The 18,546-nt window shown below is 40.6% G+C and overlaps 1 protein-coding gene across 6 annotated transcripts in view; it reads left to right on the top strand.

Annotated features, from left to right (window-relative positions):
* Positions 1-18,546, top strand: part of EBF1 (early B-cell factor 1) — a 261,012-nt gene that overhangs the window by 193,538 nt on the left and 48,928 nt on the right. For all 6 annotated transcript variants that reach the window (XM_017728154.1, XM_017728152.1, XM_017728151.1 and 3 more), the window contains exon 6: positions 5,509-5,635. In XM_017728154.1, coding sequence (XP_017583643.1) covers positions 5,509-5,635 — 127 coding nt within the window. The remainder of the gene's footprint in view (positions 1-5,508; positions 5,636-18,546) is intronic.

Raw genomic sequence — 18,546 nt, 5'->3', positions numbered from 1 at the left:
GGCAAATCGTATAATCTACTTAAAGTTCAATTCCCTTTCTCTAAAACAGTAATAAGATTAGTCACCTTCTTTGGAGAGGTGCTGTGAAGATAATTATCGTAAAGGTCCTATATTACTCAGACTTTATTATAGCAAAATCCACGTAAATACCTGAGCTGCACGGATATTTAAAATATAAATCCTACCCCAGTTCAGAAGTAAAGTTAAAAGACAAAAAAAAAAAAAAAGTTCCTTTTAAGAGTGAATTTGTTGCTGTCAAAAAGCATGTTATAAATAATTTGAAATGTAAATAATATATTTTTAATTTATTTTACATGTATTCAAGTTTTGTAATTGAAATATTTATATGCTTGAAATGGAGTTGACTGTGTTAAAAAAAGGAGGTTTAAAATGGTTTCTGAAACACGTATTTATTATTTAAACATATATTTTAGCTGTAAACACTCTAACATAATTGCAACCTTTCTCAGCCAGGGAGAACTAAATAAAAACTTAATTTGTCACATTAATTTTGTGCAGAAATGCAGATACCCTAAGCCAGTAGGTTCAATTAATCCTTACCTCCCATATTACTTTATAAAAATGACTTTAAAAGCCCTTGGTATTTTTAGAATAAAGCAGAATGGGCCATCTAATGCCTTTTTTTCCAAGGGGCTTTCGTAACCGACAAACAAACAGTGCTGGTCTATCGGGTGCACATGCTGGATGTGCTCAGACAACTCCCAGCAAACATTCTGTGTGCCAGACAGGCTCTGCTGGCAGTGCGCGCACACACACACAGAGCTGGAATTTGGAGGGTTTCACCCAGGTTCTGTGTCCCTGCGTGGTCGCAAATATTCCAAATCAGCGCTGCTGATAAGAACCCTCGGTTGTTTCTCTCTCCTGTTGGGGTGCTGAGACTCTGAGAGTCGACTTTCAGGGCAAATACATGATTGTGAAGACAAAATTAGTTTCTTATAAATATTCCACCATATTTGCTTAAAATGAACTATTTCTTCAAACACTTTCCTGCCAAGAACATTCCTGCAGCTGTACAGAGTCAGCTGGAAACAACTTCTTTTTCTTTTATATTAAGAAAAGATGAAAAAAGATGAAGCACTCAAACATCTTTTTCCTTTTTTTTTTTTTTTTTTTAACCTTTGTACAGCACAAAAACAGGGGGTGATTTTTTGGTTTGGTGGTTTGTTGTTTTTTTGCTTCTTTTTTTTTTGCTGCTGCTGAATCAAATTCTGTGACACAGTTTTTTATTTTGCTTTTTATGTTTGTTATTGATTTTGGAAGTCTCTGTTTTTGAATGCTTATTTTGGAGCTCTGACTCATTTTTAAAAAATGAGTAGGCACCCTCTTTTTGCAAACCAAGGCTTATTAAACAGCATCTGGATGCCCAGAATTGAGGCATACAAAGTTATTGGTCGTTTTTTAAAATATAGGTACCTTAAGGGTTCTGTTCTCACTGAAAGCTGTCATTACCTTCAGTTGGTGGGATTTTTCTTCATTCCTGTCCTAATGGTCCTCTTCACACAGAGTAAAAGTCAAATTTATGACTGATTGTCACCATTTCCCTAACCACAAACCAGAGCTCAAGCATGCAAAAATAAACTAGTGACTCAGATTAATGACATCTCCTTATAAAATGTCACTTTTAAAAAAAGAAAGTAACCTGGCACTCTGAAGAGTGTGAAATGATGCTGTATCACACAAGAATGCCTAGAATATATTAGCAAACCACAGAAAGAGGCTTGTTGTACACACTCAGCCCAAATGTGTTTTGGATTTTGAAGGCCAGGCACCGCCCACTATTCTGAAGATCCCTAATTCAGGTTTTAGTGCAACCCACTGCATGTCCCAGGTGACATGTAAGAATTTACATCAAACAGCAAATGCAGTTGCTAAGTATCAGGCCAATTCACTTGAAAACCCCTTGGGAGAAAGGTCCAGTTACTAATTTCATGTCCTGCTCCATTTCTCAATTTGCTAAATGCTGGAATGGAGGAGGAAGATGGATCTGGGATTTTGGCTGGTGGGTTCACGTCCAAATCACAGATTAATGTCTTGCTCAAGATTTACATTTAAAAAATTTATTCAGAAGGGCAAATAACTCCTATTTAGGAATTCTTGGTTCCTGGCATGTATGGTTGTTTTGATGTCTGTCATCTACCAAGAGTTCCCAGCTGAGGTGAGGACACACTGGCCCTGCTGGGTCACACAGGGAGCTCATCTACCTCAGTGTCTTGTGTTTGTCACTGGGCGAGGACAGATGCCTAAAAACAACAGGGTCATCATGTTGTGATGCTTCCCCAAAACGCTTTACCGGTCTCCAGATACTCAGGGCTCAGAGGCATCCAGAAATGGTGTCCTTACTTTTAATATCCCTGGATGGTAATAGCTGACCTGTTCCAGGTGCTTTGCATGTAAAGATGAGGCAGATTATGCCTTGAAGAAGGTACAGGCTATGTCGGTGTGAAGGAAAAAACATCCAGGGAAAGGTGGAGTGGGTTCCCAACATTAGGCCTCAGGCTGACAGTGTTGACAGGAAAGCATCCCACAATCCTGGAGTTATAGAAGGCAGGGGCAGATCTCCTTTTGTTGTGGGTGGGCTTGGAATGCCCAGACAAGTGCAGCACCAGTTGGATCATTTGGATTGCAAACCAATCTGGACAATTTGGAGAGCTGGTCCCAGTCCATAGTGCAGATCCTGGCAGCGCTGCAGAACCAGAATTTGAGACCAAAGGTGGGAGGTTTTGATGTGCAAAGAAACATTGCTTGTCCCTTAAAGCCAATCTTCTGATATGAGAGCAATGTAGGGAACTCCTGGTGCATAACCAAGCTGGCCAGGAGACCTGAAGGCTGACCCTGAGCAAAGGCCCCCCTGGCTCAGCACTGAATCCCTGCCAGTGGTCAATGACAGATGTGACGGAGAAATAGCAAAAGGAAAAGGCCCATGAATTCTCCTGGTATACCTCCCAAGCTTTAGTTGTAGGGAAGAGAGGAATAAAATACATCCTGAGCGTCCTAAACCATAGGACTTCAGACATAATGTTCACCCTTTGGGAATGTGTGGGCGACATTATGGTATATTTGTGGTTTTAAACACAGTTAAACTTATTTACTTCAGAGCACAAAGGAAAACCAAACTGTTTGTGGAGAATAAACCAGGAAACTTGCTTAACTCTCCCCAGCTCTCTGTAACAATGGACCATAAATAGGTCAGACATTTCTTGGGAAACAGGGAAGATGAGTATTGGAAAATGCCACAAATTATATTTAAAGAACATTAAAGTGGTGACAGACCAGTAAATGCTGGGAAATTCAAAGATCCAGCCAGAAGCTGCCTGTACAGAATGGGGGTGAGGGATGCAAGGCTCATGCTGATGTAGTAAGATGAGCGTGTTAACCTTTACTACTAAAATCCTTGGCTGTTTTTACAAATATTTTCTCCCAAAAATGTCATAATTTTTTTCTCATCTTGCCATTTCACCCAGTTAACCAGAACCACTCGAGGATGGGATTTATCTCAGTTATGTTTGGTTGCCTACAGTTGAGCAAGTAGTCTAAACTTGTCGTGTTGGTTCAGTGGGGAAGGGTCAAAGCTTCCAGAGAGTGGCTCATCCCAATGTGAGAAGTGTCTGAAGCACTAGAAATCAATTGCTGCTTGGCACTGCCTTCGGCCTCTGCTGCCTTTTGAGGGTGTGCAGAGAATTGGCCTGGACTTTTAGGCTTTGGTCAGCTCAATTGTAAGACAACTCGTTTTAAGTAAAAGCATTCCTTGGAAGTTTGGGGTTTGGTATTGGGTTTTGTTTTACTCCTGTTAATTTTTTTTTTCCAATTGATAGAGTGAGCAATTTAGAAAAAAGGGCAGGTTTCTTTTCAAAGTAAGTTTCTAAACCACACGATTCCAAAGCAGAGCCTGAAAACATACTTTTGGAGCTCCCAAACAAGAAGATATCAACCCCTACATGATAATTTCTAAAATGACATGTGGCTTCTGACTTCTGTGGATCTGAATAGCTTTTGGAGCAGTTGATGCTGGTAGTTTTGGTTTTAACGTTCAACTTGATTTAATATTAATTTTCTTATTTTAAATATGGAGAGCTCCCTACTGTGTGTGCCATTTCCCTCTGTAGCACAGATGGCTCTCAGACAGATATTACTCTCCTTCTGTGCTCTTTTTTTAGTCCTGTGCCCTAAACAAAGAACTGGATGAAAGTCTGGGTTTTTTTGCTAGGACCTTACTGCAATGCTGAAACATTTGGTTCCTAGTAAAAATAAGAATAAAATAAGCTTTTTATTATATAAAAAAATCTGTTGAAATTTATTCCTCAATCCAGGACATGATTTAACCAAGAGCATAGAGCAGTTGTCTGCATGGGGTGCTCACGCTTTGCTCACTGTCAAGCCAGGTTATGGTCTTGGTTTTATTTGCCTCTCTAGAGGTGTGTTAATGTGCCACAGCCAGAGAAGGATTATCCATGTGCCAGAGCAGTATCTTGGTTGTTGGACACAATCATGTCACCTTTTCTATGGACCTCTTTTTACTGTTTTTTTCTGAGGGAGCGCGAGTGAGAAGAGGACATTTTGGTGATGGGGAGGACAATGCTGTAGTTTCTGAGAGCAGCAGAGATTTGAGATAATCTGCTATGAATTAGTGAACTCCTAGATGGCTCTGCTAATAATTTCAGGGACCACATTTTAAATTCAGTCCAGAATCCTGAAAGAGCAAAAATGGTCTAGAGCCTGGAAAGTGCAGCACTAACCCACCCCAACCTTTGTCCCAAGAGGATCAGAATCCCCAGCCAAAATAAAAAGAAAGTTAAGTTTATCTACTTACTTCTGTGTAAATCTGCACCTGAAGAAGCCCTCTCAGACATGTGTCAGTCATTGCAGTGAAAGCAGACTGGAAGTGATGGTTAGATGGTTTTATTTGCTACATCTTTTTTGAGTGCTCTCATAATTTTCAAGGAAAGATCCAGCATCCTTTAGAAGCCAAGCTTTGCATTTCCACAGGAATCAGTTAGACCTCCACAAAATGAAAAGAAAATTAAAGCAGCAGCACATGGTGCTTTTCCAACGTACAGATATCAGGTGGGGACTAGAGTATTTAAAACCCTGGGCTTGTGCTGTGCCATGTGCACACGTGTGACCACGTGTCATTTATGAATCTGTTGTGTTGGACACTGTCATGACCCCAGAATTCATCCAAGCAAACGTGGGAATCCTGCTGCTGTAAGCTGGAGTTATTGGCTTAAACCAGGGCTGATGCTTGCACAAGGAAGCGATTGCCTGCCATGTATGAAAACAGGAATAATGTTGTTACAAGAATGCTTGTAAATATTGTAGTCACTGGCTTTTGTGTGGGTTACATCAAGATTGTATTCAAACACTGACAGGTTAATTACATGTTTCAAAGCTTGTTTACTGTGATCTGAGAGGAAAGTGTTATTAAAGAAATGTTCAGCATCTAACAGTGCTTTTTTTCTCTTTCTTCTCCCTTCCCAATGTTTTCTCTAGCTGATTACTCCGCATGCCATCCGTGTACAGACGCCTCCCCGACATATCCCAGGGGTTGTAGAAGTTACATTGTCTTACAAGTCTAAGCAGTTTTGCAAGGGAACGCCTGGAAGATTCATTTACACAGGTATGGATGCTTTAGATGAAAGGAGGAGAAATAGGGCAGGCAATACATCACACTTATTAAGGCTTCTGCTTTCGTCATTAAAAGCTGTGCTGTATCTTATTGTTTTGGCTGAGGATGTCAGTGAAGAGACCAGTTTGAGGTTGGAGTCAGACCTGGGTAACTGTAGGGATGAATCTGAAAACACCAGTGTGGGATTTTTGTTTGGCTGGTTGTCCTCACAATGGGACATCTCTTTACCCAGGAGGGGAGAGGAAGGAGGGAAACAGATACTGCAGTACTTAAACAAACAGAGGAAGAGTGCAAGCCCAAGGAGCCAGACACACAAAGCTGCCCCGAGAAGGATCCTGCTAAACATCTCCGTCTCAGTTGTCCAGCAAGTCTTGCAAGGGTTCAAAGCAGCAGCCTGTTTGCCAGCCCATCTCACCATAACTCACTTGTCTCTGACTTCCAGGAAGCTCAAGTAGCTCTCAGCCCAGCCAGTGCTGCAGACACAGCGACTTGCAGGTGCTTTGGGGTGGTCTCCACACTGGAGACCACTAAGTAGAGTGATTTGGCCTCAAGAATTACTAACAAAAAAACTACACTGGGACTTTGCAGGTGCTGTCAGTGTCAAACCATTCTCAGTAGTTATAAGAATGGCCTGGGAAATAAATCAAGTAGCAGCTTAACTTTCTAGAAGGGATGTGTGTCATTGATTCCTTGGAATGTGTGTGTGCTGCAAGAATTAACAGCTTTGCCCTGGTTTTGATGTGCTTTTAATGCACTTGTTCACATCTACAGCCAGGACTATGCTGGAACTGTTTGCCTGAACTGTGGTTCAGCACAACCCAGTGCAATTCATTTCCTCATCCTTGATTGCCCCTGGAACTTTAAGATATATCATAAATACTTGTGACTGAGGCATTCTGAATTCCACTGGGCACATACATTGCTCCAGCTCTCAATGTACACCCAGGGACTTGAGGCAGAGGAGAGAATTCTGTGCTCCAGCTGAGCAGGAAAGCTCTTATTTGAATTTTGTTAACACTAAGGAAGTTGAACAAAGGTGCCTTATAAAGCTTTCTTTTTTTTTTTTTTCAAATACCCTCTCTCCCAGTTGGGATTATGCACTGGGTTTCTTTACACTGGCTCTTACAATGTTCACATGTTGCCCTGCTGGCCGAGCAGCAGGCACTTGTGGAGGCTTTGTGTGTTTATTTGTGAGCATTATGATTTCAGCAATGTGTGGGAAGTCCATATACTGGATGATAACTCACCATATCAGAAAAGTTATTTAGAGTTTGAATGTGTTGGAACAAAAGGAAAAGCAAAGGTCAGATTGATGGCTAGTGCAAATTGATGGTGTGAACCATCACTGGAGTGGGTTGCCCAGAGCTTTAGACTGTTTGAGATGAATCCTTTCCCTCCTCTCTTTCTTGCAGGAAGTTGTGCTGTCCTGCTTGTTGTCACCTCACTGGGGTGGCTACCCCTGGGGCTGGTGAAATGGCAGGTGTGAATGTGGAAGGAAGAAAAAAGGGGGAAACCTGCTCTCCTTAACTTTGCAAAGAAATTTTTGATGACTTCTTTAAGTGTAAAAATGGCTTGAACCCATTTTGGGGCTGCTTTTCAGATCATCATTAATTAGCTTTTCCAGTAAAAAGGAGGGCAGCAATTTAGCTTGTCTGCCCAGAAGCAGATGGCTGAATGTGGAAATAAAGTGTCCCAGTAGGGTGAGTGTTTCCATGTATGCATTTTCAGGTTGATGTTTAAAACACAGTATTTTTCATTCAATAAATGGAAGTTATGAAGTACTAAATAATAATGATAAAAAATTATAAAATCAAAGGTGAGCCAGTCCATGGACAATTCTCTCACTTATGCAGTTACTTACAGAGTTACAATAGATACAGTAAAGCTGTTGTGACTGAAATCCTACCTCACACAATTTGCATTTTCCTTTTAGAGCCAGCCTGAACTTAAATGTAGCTTTTTAAAAAGGACTAAATGAAACTAAGATAAAAACAGTTAATGTATCCTGACCTTCAGAAGTGCCTTCCAGCCCTTTAAACAAAATGCAGGTTCAGTACACGCCTGCCGATTAGTTTTAGTTAATTGAAAATTATAGGATTGACCCAAGAGGAAAATTTTGTTTGCACTCCAATCACTTTTACAAATTAAGGAAAATTACCACAATTTTGTTTAGCTAAGGTTTCACACTGAGTTCACGAAATTAGCTCAGCCATCCCAACAAAGTCAGCACTTTGTTAGTGAGCACTAGAAAAAAACTAATAGTCTATGGTGTGTACAAACGAAGCATAGAAAAAGCTATGATGCTTTAGAGAACCAGGCCAAGTGGTTTTAATTAGGATTATTGGTTCATTGTAAGTTTTGAAGAACAATCAAACTAGCAGATTAGCTGTTTCTTTTAAAGCTAGAATTTCTTGTCATTCATTTTTCCCATGAGAACTTGTTTTAACTCCCACATAGCACTATTTTTTTTTCCTTTTTTTTTTTTCTCCTTCTTTTTTTTTAACAAGGCCTGCAGGAAATGGACCAATTGGAAGTTGGGATACAGTAACATTCCCCAGCATCACTCCAGCCGATGGGAGTTTTTCACAATGTTCTTCAGTGAACTCAGTGTTCTGGAACATATTACAAAACCACAGAGGCCAAATGTTTTCTCAGAGGAGTTTGGCCTCTGTTTTTGGCCGAAAACATTTCAGCATCACTTGCTGCTTATTTACCCTGCTATTAAGAACAAGAAAAGGGGAGAGCAGAAAAAGGAGGGGGGGGAAAAGCAAAAGAGAGTGTCAGAGAGAAAGAGAACAAGACCTGGGGTTTGTGGGCGGTGCAGGAGTTGATCAAGCGTAGTTTCCTTTCTGGTGAGAATGTCCCTGCTCGTTAATGGTCCCATTTTGTGGTCAGGTCTCATTTAGAAGAAATTATTTTTAATCAGTGTTCAACAAAATATCCCCTCAAGCCACCTGGTTGTAAACTGTTTTTTTCTTACTGTTAAGTAGTTAAGTTCTCAGAAGAAAATACCCAGTGACCCATTAATTTTAGCCTTTTTTTCCTCTTTAACTGCAAATAACTTAGTAACATGATCTCTAAGCAGTCCATGTGCCATCTAGAAATCAAGGTCACATATATACAGAGAAATCCTGGCTTTTGTGAGTATTTCTGAAAGAAATAAACCAGTGTCAACCCCATGCTTACAAGAAAACATCAGTTTTTTATTTTCCATCTGCAGAGCGAGCCATTAGCATGCACTTAGAGAGCAATTATTTCTTCGATTTTAAGCTTTGACATTCCTGAGAGAACATTATTAGAAATACAGAAGTCTGAACACACTTTGAATGTGCGTTCATTTTGGAATAATATTAAATGTCCATATTGCACATAGAAATACCCAAACTTGCTGTGGCACTCTTCATCTCTAAGTTTCTTCTGGCATTGGAGAGCATTGGATGAATTAAGCTTTGTGTCACAACTTGGAAGTCAGGTATGTATCACTAGCATTATTTTAGGACTGGAGAAACTGAGATAAAGGCAGAGATTGGAGATACAAATCCATAGGTAGTTTAGCAAGGTGTCTCAGGGCACCTTGATATATATATATGGTTGAATTAAATTGGAGAATTGTCACAAATTTGTGATATGCAGATAGGCCTTTGAAATTTTCTTTGGGTTTGTTTTAATTTAAAAAAAATGGATGTACCATGGACAACATGAATTTCACAGATGACTTTTGCAGTGGTACTAAACTGCAAGATCTGAGTGGGGCTGCACGACTGTAAGTGAGATGAGAATTTATCTCACTGCATATTGGAAAGGACATCTGGAGGGTCCATAAAAATGCATTATGCTATGTCTTCTACCACCTGCTCAGTTTAAGATTTTGTGCTTTTGTTCCCAAAGCAGAGCAAAAGACTTCATAGGGGCCAGAAGTACAGAGCTGTGTCACTGAGGTTGTGTGCATCACAGGTTAATTCAGATTCTTGGCTGAGCAGTACCTCAAACACTGCTCCTCGTTTTGGAAGTAGGTTACGTGGTTGGATACAGGTTGGAATTTAGGGACCATTTTAATTTGCGTTAGGCTTGCGGGGAGGCTGTGGGCTGAACCCTTTGTGTGCTCACAGGGCACCAAGAGGAACAGGCAAGTCCCCCGTGGGCCATTTGGGGTTTGTTACGAGCTGTGGGGTGGGATGTGTCTCCAGAAGTGCTGCTAATGGGAATGGCTGGCTGGAGGGTGAGTGTGGGCACACAGGGCTTGTTGTGCACTGGGAATAACCCGGATGATGAGCCCTGATCCTCCAGGATAACTGTGACAAAGGCTGAGTAGGACAGAGTGGACACTGCCTGGGCTGACCAGCGTTTGTGTTATGCCATTGGGCCACTGTGTGTGGGGAGATGTGGAAATCCTGGTGCTGTGAAGGTCAGGATATTCACAGAATTTCTGGGAAACTGCGTCTGTCTCTGAAATGTCACAGGGCTTCTCAGGGAACTTTTCGCTCCCCTATTTGCTACAAAGAAGAAATAGCCTCATGTGGAAAAATCTTCTGAAAAACATTTGAGTCTGTGTACAAGCAGGAAGGGCCTTGCAGATCACAGATGATTTCCAAAAGTCTCTGCTTTAGGTGACTTCATTTTCAGATTTTTAATTTTAGGTAGTTTTATTTACAGAAGCACAGGAGTAGTTGTCTTCTGAGAATCATTTTCTTTTCATTTTTTTAAGTCAAATACCTTCAAGAGTAAGAGACTGAAAACTACCTGTCACCATCTCAAACTTCAATCCATGGTCCTGGAAGCAGAGGTTGGAGTCATGTACAGAGATCTGGTTAGAATTGGAACCACTTAAAAACTGATCTTGAGCCCCTTAAGTTTCCAGCCTGGTAAACTTCAGCGATTTCCTTTGCTAGGAAAATTTCCTCTTTTCAAGAAAGCACCAATAACTATGCAAAGTTCAAAAGATACATAATCAATGAAACAATCAGTTTTCAGAATGGAGAGTTCTGGAGTTTGTAGACTAAAAAAAAACAATTTAAAAAAGAAAAAAAAGGAAGGAAAAAGAAGTGGTGATAAGAGATTGGCTGTCAGAGGTTCCTGTAGCCTCAGTGGAGCCTTTCTTGATCCCTGTAGACTGGAGTTTGACCCTTACACCATCTAACCTTGGCCATAGCTGTGTGGCTGTTAGTTCCTGAGAAATGTTAAAACCTAGTGGCAGTTATTCTCAAAATCAGTAATCCACAACCTCATTAGTTTTACAATGCCTCATTCATGTGTGTTTATTATTAAATCATGAGCACTTCAATAACTGATTAGTATAAATCAGGAGAGAAGGCCACCATCAACAGAACAATAAAAATAAAAGAAAAAATCCAGCATCTCTGATGCTGTATCAGGTTTTATACTGATGTTTATAAAATTCTTCACCCTCAAAGATATGAGGATCATTAAGTTGAAATGAAATACAGAGCACATCACTTCTCCAGAAGAGTGACCACCTATGAGATCTGATAGCTAGCAAATGAATGCTGTTCGTTTTTAACAGCAGTTTTTATCTGCCTTTCACTAGTAAATATTAATAGCAGTGGCAGAATAAAAAGTATCAAATGTCTTGAAGTTAAATAGTCACAAGGTGCTGCAGAACAGAACAAAATCCTTCAAAACAAAGAAATATATAAAGTTTAAAATAAGAGCTGTTCATTCTTGAAAGCAGAAGAGCCTTGTGCTGCAGGTTACCCTGGGCTTTGGATGCTCCATAGAAAACTTGTTCTTGATCTCAGAGAGGATCAGGGGAGGAGAGATAGCAAATCCTTACTCTAGAGCTCAATCAAGTAAGGATGAATGAAATCAAGCCTTTTAAAATGTAAACTTTTACTGGGGAATTTAATTAATGTCTCTGGAAACAAGCAAAAAAAAAAGTCCTTGGAACAACTGTTTTAAAAATATCCTAATGCAGATTTCACTGGGTTCCCCCTTTATCTCACTGTGCCAAGTGTTCCTTCCCTGGTGGACCTTGCCATGGGGTGTTTGCCACAGTCACTGAAGAACTCATGGCACTACTGCTGTGTCCAGGAAACTGCAGGGAAAACAAGGCTGGGATTGGTGCAGGCTCTCCCTCCAAACCCCCTCAGCAGTGATGTGATCTGAGTGTTAGCTGCCCTTGAGGAGAAAAGTTGCTCTCAGGAAATCTCTGTTTGAGTTTAAGCTTGAACCTGGCCCTTTGTGTGTTCCAGTCAGTCACCTGCCCTTCCTGGAAACTTTTAGGGGAAAAACAAAAGGCTGCAAATGTTTTGGAACAAGATTTTCTAGATGAAATAAGTTCAGTTTTCATCATTTTGGTGGTGGTTTGGGGGGTTAATGTTGTTACCAAAATATTTGTTTTGAAGCTTGTAAGGACATGCCCAGTGGAGTGAAATATGGATGGTTATCAGGGTGGAATATTAAGAATATTAGGGTGGTTGGTTTGGTTTGCAGAAAGTCAGGGAAGGAAGCTGGGAGGAATCCTAATTGATTGCAGGGAGGAGATGGTGGAGGTAAACTGGAAAATCCCTAGTCTATGCTAATAGGAGCACAGAACCCTCATATGTTTGGCATTTCTTAAATGCTGGTAGCACCATAGCACACTGCAAAAAACAATTACTAAAAGTGTGCAGGGTACCTGTTGGACAGCTTCAAAATGAAAGCAATTACAGCAACCGTCAGAATAAAGCTGGCTGGGAAGGAAACATATTATTTTGCATATTTTATGTATACACTTTCCAAGAAATATGACCTTTATTTTCTAGTTAGAGGGAAGTGCAATCAGGCTCTACACAGCAAAGGGTAGCTGGATCATTAAAAAGAATATTTTCTCTGATATTAGAAGTCTAAATGGGCACTAGTCCTTATTCACAACCTTGGCTGTTTCTGTCTGCCCTGAGTTAATAAGTGATAAGGCCAAAAGAGAAATAAATCACTGACGTCTCTGTCCAAAGAAAACATATTGACTACAGCCAAGCAAATAACAGCCCATAACCAATGGTCCCATTCATCATTCATGTAATAGGGATATAAAGTATTTTCTACCTATGAAACCACGGAGTAGGAGAAAGCCTGATAAGCCCCCAATCTAAACTATGAGATTTGATTATTAAAGGACATGAACTGTTTGTCACATACCTTTAATCTTTAAGATGTGTTGCCATTTCTGAACTATAAATTTGTGGTAAAGGATTAGAAAGCTATTAACAATAAAGGTATAAAATAGACTTTATAAGGATTCCTGCAATTGTCATGCAGCCTTGTAGACCCTTGGAACCTTAACCTATTGAATATGATATAACGTTGTTATCTGACCTTCAGAGCCAATAAACCATTTTTTTGCTTTTCAAGTTCCAGACTTCATGATAAATTAACCCTCTGGATTCACAAAATAAGCCTTGTAAATTCTTTTCTTTATCCCCACCCCAGTACCTTTAAATTTTCATACCCTTGCTTCAAAACTCTTATTCCAGACTGAAATTGTTAATCTTTTTTTATTCTCCTTTTAGCTCATGTCACTTGATGAGATATTATTCCCTCTTTAAAAAAAAAATGGCCAATAAAACAGGGAGCTGAGATGAATTTCTAAAAAGTCTGCATTGTACTTTTGTTTCTACAGGGGGCTTCACTGCCTTGTTTCTTAATGTGTGTGTGTCCAGGTTAGACAAACACCACAGAAATGGGCAGTTTAGAGTGGCAGCAGAGGCTGTACTGATCACTTTAATGCATTTTGATGCTGTGCCCTATGAAGAGGGACAAGGCACTGTCTCTTTGCTGGTCCAGAAAGCAGAATCCCCGACTACTTCTTGCCACTGACGCGTTTAATAGACTGGGAATTCTGGCTTCCTCGTGGAGATGTATGTACCTAACTCATCCTTCCTGCTCTTCTTGTGGGGTGCAGCATGCTTTGGTTTCTGCTGGAAGGTTTCTGCAGGATTTGCTGTGGTTGAAGAGTGGCCAAGCCATGGCCAGGCTCTCAGAGGTGCCCATGGCACACTGGCTCTGGAGAGGGAGGCAGGACCTGAATTTAGTGCACAGCTGCCTGAGGCACATTCTCACACAGCACAGCCTGCCAAATAGTCTCCTTAAGATGTGCTTAATTCTTTGAGGTGCTCATTAGTGAGGGCCCATTTTGCTGAGGCATTTTGTTTCACAAGTGCCCAGCTCTGGGATGTGCAGCATCGTTCCCCAGAGGCAGGACTTGGGCAGCCTCGTTCCTTGTGCTTGTACCAGCATCCCTACACAGCCAGTAGTGCTTATCTAGCCTGGTTAGAGCTTCTGACAGCAGTGACTACAGAGAAGATGTGTCTCAATATTGCCCATGTCTACAGATTCAGGCTTTTTTTGTTAATATACAGATAAAAGGAAAATCTTGTACTTGTAGCCTTTCATCTCAGTGGATGCAAGAGCAATTTGTTGCATGGAGTGTGAAGTTCTTTGTATTTTTCTGCTATCTGGCAAGAACTCACACAGACTCTTCTGCTTAGTTATGAAGATATCAAGTGCATAAGTGATGTGGTCTGCCCTGGTGACTGGATAGAGATGCTGGAAACAGTTTAATCACAGTTTGACAAAGCTCAATCCTGGCAGCTTCTCAGGCTGGCCCAAAACTCTGCAGAGTTGCCTCCTGGCACAGGTTACAGCGTCCATCCTTACTTTATTTAAAGGTATTTTGAGTACTTTTGTATGAAACTTTGCAGTGCAGATGTGCCCTGTAGGCTGCAGAACTGCTGTGTTGGTGACACCACAGGAGCCAACTCGGAAAGGAGTTATAACCATGGTATTTTAAATGATGTGAGACATGTGGCAGTGGGCCACATTTATTTCATGATAATGGCTGGCTAATGTCTTCGAGAAAGCAGAATTTCCTTGAAGATTCAATCTGCACAAAAGTTTCAGCAATCTCAACAAGCTTCCCCAGGACCTCCTGGCAGGTCACTGTCATCACCCAGCTGCTGCTGTTGCTAAGGGAAAACTTTGTGGTGCTAATACTGCTTTTTGTTTTTTAATTAAAAAAAAAAAATCTCAAGCTTGATTGTTTAAGGTCTGTATATAACTGTATAACCTTCACTGAAAGGAGTTTTGCCATTGGATCTTGCCCCTAGTCTGTCGTGAGCAGTTAATTAAGAAGTACAAAACCATCATGAGTTAATCCTGCCAAGCCAAGCATATGCAGACGTTTTATTCCACAAGGTAGGACAGAAGTTGTTGGATATATTAGAACACCAACATGTTAGCATGATGTAAATTAGGCTGTGCTTTTGCAGCTATTCTGCATGAACTTCTTTCATTCCACACCAAACTTAGACTGCAAAGGACCAGGGAGTTCATGGCAATTTACACCAGAGATAGGTGTGAGCCATCCAGGCAGTATCACAATAAAGAGCCTGGATTTGGACAGTTGCCCTTGAAGGGCTGCAGTTTGGCACTGTTTGCCCTAAGGTATTTGCATGGCCATACCCATTGTTATTTCATCTCTCAGTGTCTTCTTTAACTTCTGTCCTCTCCCTTCCTTCCCAAAAATGATTTTTCTTCTTTTTCCTGTTGCCATAAATTGTGGTTAACCTCTTTGCTTGAAGAGTTGTGGACTCAAACTGCTGTTGGATAGCACCAGGTGTCAGCATTGGTGGTTAAAAAGAGGAAAGCCCACACCCAGCAGACAGAGAGTTAATAAAAACCATCCAAATCACACACAAACACAAACCTAAAGCAACCCAACCAAAAAAACACAGAGAGAAACCCTACACAAGCAACTAAATATGGTATTTTTTTAAGACCCCGTGGGACAGAAAATGCACATGGCATTTAAAATGTTGTAACAGCCATCCAGTAAAAATACACATTTGTTAAAACAGAAACTGGTGCCAGACTCCCCATTTTAAATCTGAAAATTACAGGGCAAAACTGGGATACTTATCAATAATTGTGAAATTTGATGTCCCTTTTTAGTACTGCAGCATCTTCAGGGTGGGTTTTATCCCTTTTCAACATGATGAGGCCCTCTTTTACCTTATAAAAATGTACTGAACCCTTTGGAGCTCTGGGCTGATACCCCCTGGACTGTCTTAGATATCATCTTAGATGTGGGGGAATCATCAGGAAACTTCTCTCTGTCCTCTGCCTGCACATGGGCTCTGAACAAGTGCTCCAATAAGCACATGTTTGGCTGAAGCTGGATGAGGAGCATTTCACCCTCAGTGCCCCACATGCCAGGTGCTGTATAGGAAAGTTACTATTACCCCAAATGTTGCAAACCCTGATAGTTTCTGAAATACATCTACTTATTGTCGCCTTTTTCTTTCGTTCTGCTTTTTTTCTCCTAACTTATACCCAATTCCCAGCTTTCAGTGGGATACTTTCCATAGAAGACTACAGCTCATCAAATAAAAATACGTAGTTTGTGTGCTCAGGCAGTCCCAGCAGCGAGCTTATACTTGTAAAAATGAAAAGCAAGATTTTGCTGCCAGAAGTAACCATGAGTTCATGCTGAAAGGCCACTTCTACTAGGGAAATTATTTTTCCAAATGTAGATTTCTGATTATTTTCACCACTCCAAAAAGAATTCTCCCTAAAGTTCACATGCATGTTGTGCACAGCTACTAGAAATAGTCATTACATTGCTGTTCCAAAAAAACAGGTCTTCAACTGGCCATCATACTGGAAAACAATAGTATATTTTTCTACAGGTTTTTAATTTTGAAGTACTTTTTGTTCCCTTAAATCTTGCATTGAGCTGTGCCTGTCAGTTGTTCAAAAGGATGAGACTGAGGCATGCCTCACCTATTTGCCTGAGATTGGATTTTCCCTGGGTGTTTCTGTCAGCTCGGGGGCTGTTATTGATAGAGGAGCTCTCTGGGCAGTGCACAGGTCTGGCTGGCCAGAGATAGGAACAAGAACCTGCACCAGGTATCTTTTGTTCTAGAATGAAGGATTTAGTTCAAATTTCCCAAAGACAAGGCCAGTCTGCACATCCTTTCTTCACCAAAACTGTTCATCCTTGCATCGCTTGCAAGTTCTGTTAAAAGGACAAATGAACCTCCTTTAAATTGGGGCCTAAGGGAAAGGATGGAAATGACCCCCCTCCCCTCTCCAATTTCCCCCATTAGACTTTTTTTCACAGATGTTCATGCTGATTAGAGCTGGGAAATAAGGGTATTTCTGTGGACCATGAATATTCATTTGTTTTTTGGCAATGAATTTCCTTCAGTTTCCCTGTAGTGTTTTGCTCCCCGTGAATGTTTGAACAAGTGAGTGTGGTGAAACAATCCCTCCTGAGAAAAACTCAGGAGTGTGCTGTGGAAAGTGAATTTTCCATGTCTTTGTCTGGACAAAAGGAAGTAAAACTCAGTGTTGGTAAGAAATAGAACTCAAAGTCAGCAAAGACACAGGTGAGGTGATGCCCTTGCTGAACAAATGCTATAAATGGAGAATTTAAACAAAAAATTTGTAACAATCCACTCTGCAATTATCTATCTACAAGGATAAGGTTGGTCAGAAAAACTATTTGACAAATATTTTAATTTAGCAGAATAATTGGAGAAAAATATATCTTTGGAGAGTTACTGCCTGGGAATAGTTTGTTGTGAATTATTTGCCCCACTGTAGTCCTGATGCCCAGATCCAAAGAAACTGCTGGACTTGCTCCTTGAGGGCTCTGTGATGCCTAATTAGACCAAGTGGATATCAGCAGAAAACTGTACAAATTATAGCAGAAAATCCTAGGGATTTTTTTATTTTTGCTTTTAAAAATTTTAAAGTGTTATAAAACATTGAATGGAGATTACTGTACCTCCTACTGCTCGATCTTGTAATCGTGCAGTAAATGTGAGGATAGACATTGCAGCTGAAGCATAGGGAAGAGCCAGGGTCCTGCACTGCAGTCCGTGAGCAGCCAGGCCAGGCAGACTGCATGCAGGAATTTGGCAGAATTCCTCCAGCTTCGGTGGGAATCTGCATTTTCCTTTCAAATTGTACCATTTCGGTACTTGGGATCACCCCAAATTGTCTTTATTTTCAGTGTAGCAACTTAATACTTACCCAGCGTGTTCTGTGGAATAATGTACACAATTTTACAATAACTATGTAATTAACTCACTTTGCTACTCCCCTCTCCAGGGAAACTCATGCTTCTATTAATGCTATTAGGAAGGTCCTATGCACAGAACAAAGAAAGTGGTGCAGCAGATGAGTTAACATGATTTGATTTGCAGATGCTTTAAACACTTAGCAGGAGACAGCTACGGAAGCTAATTAAATCACTCTAAGGTGCACAGGATTATCTGCTTTGTAAGAAACAATTTCAGTGAATTATGGTCGCCCTTTAGCTGAGGGGAAGTAAAAAGCATATTTGTTTGGAATTAAATTTCCCACGCAAAGTGCCCATCAGACCTCTCCTTCCCTGTATTTCTAAAATAGTCTTCTTTTGCAGCCAGTATTTTCTAGGAACCTGGATTTTCATTTTGTAAGCGTGGTGCTGCTTCCAACTTTCTTACGTAAAAATTTTCCTACTTAGCTATTGATTAGGATCTGCCTTTAAGCAGTGTCTGGAGTAAAAAATTGTGTTGGTACATTCACTACCTCTCAGATACTGCATCTTATTTAGTGTACCGGAATTCCCAGTTTAAAGTAATCACAAAATTTATGGAGAAACGGATAAAAAAGGTTGTAAAATATCGATTTGGGGAAAATAATAACACAACTCATCTATAATAAGAAGAAAAATGAAGCAATAATTCAGGTGTATTGAACGGGTTGCTGCTGGAAGTATTGATCTGGTGCTTTAGTGTGCAACATCGCACCTAACACTGCAATGAAAGAACAGCCCTGCATTCCCCTGCTCATTATTTCCCAGACACTATTGCCTTGTTACACAGGTCCCACAGAGCCTGGAGTGCCAGCAGGGAAAG

The sequence above is a fragment of the Corvus brachyrhynchos genome, unplaced genomic scaffold (genome assembly GCF_000691975.1).
Source record: "Corvus brachyrhynchos isolate BGI_N302 unplaced genomic scaffold, ASM69197v1 scaffold21, whole genome shotgun sequence".
Classification (NCBI taxonomy): domain Eukaryota; kingdom Metazoa; phylum Chordata; class Aves; order Passeriformes; family Corvidae; genus Corvus; species Corvus brachyrhynchos.
Note: the sequence above shows the minus strand (reverse complement) of the source record. Positions and strands in the feature narration are given on the sequence as shown.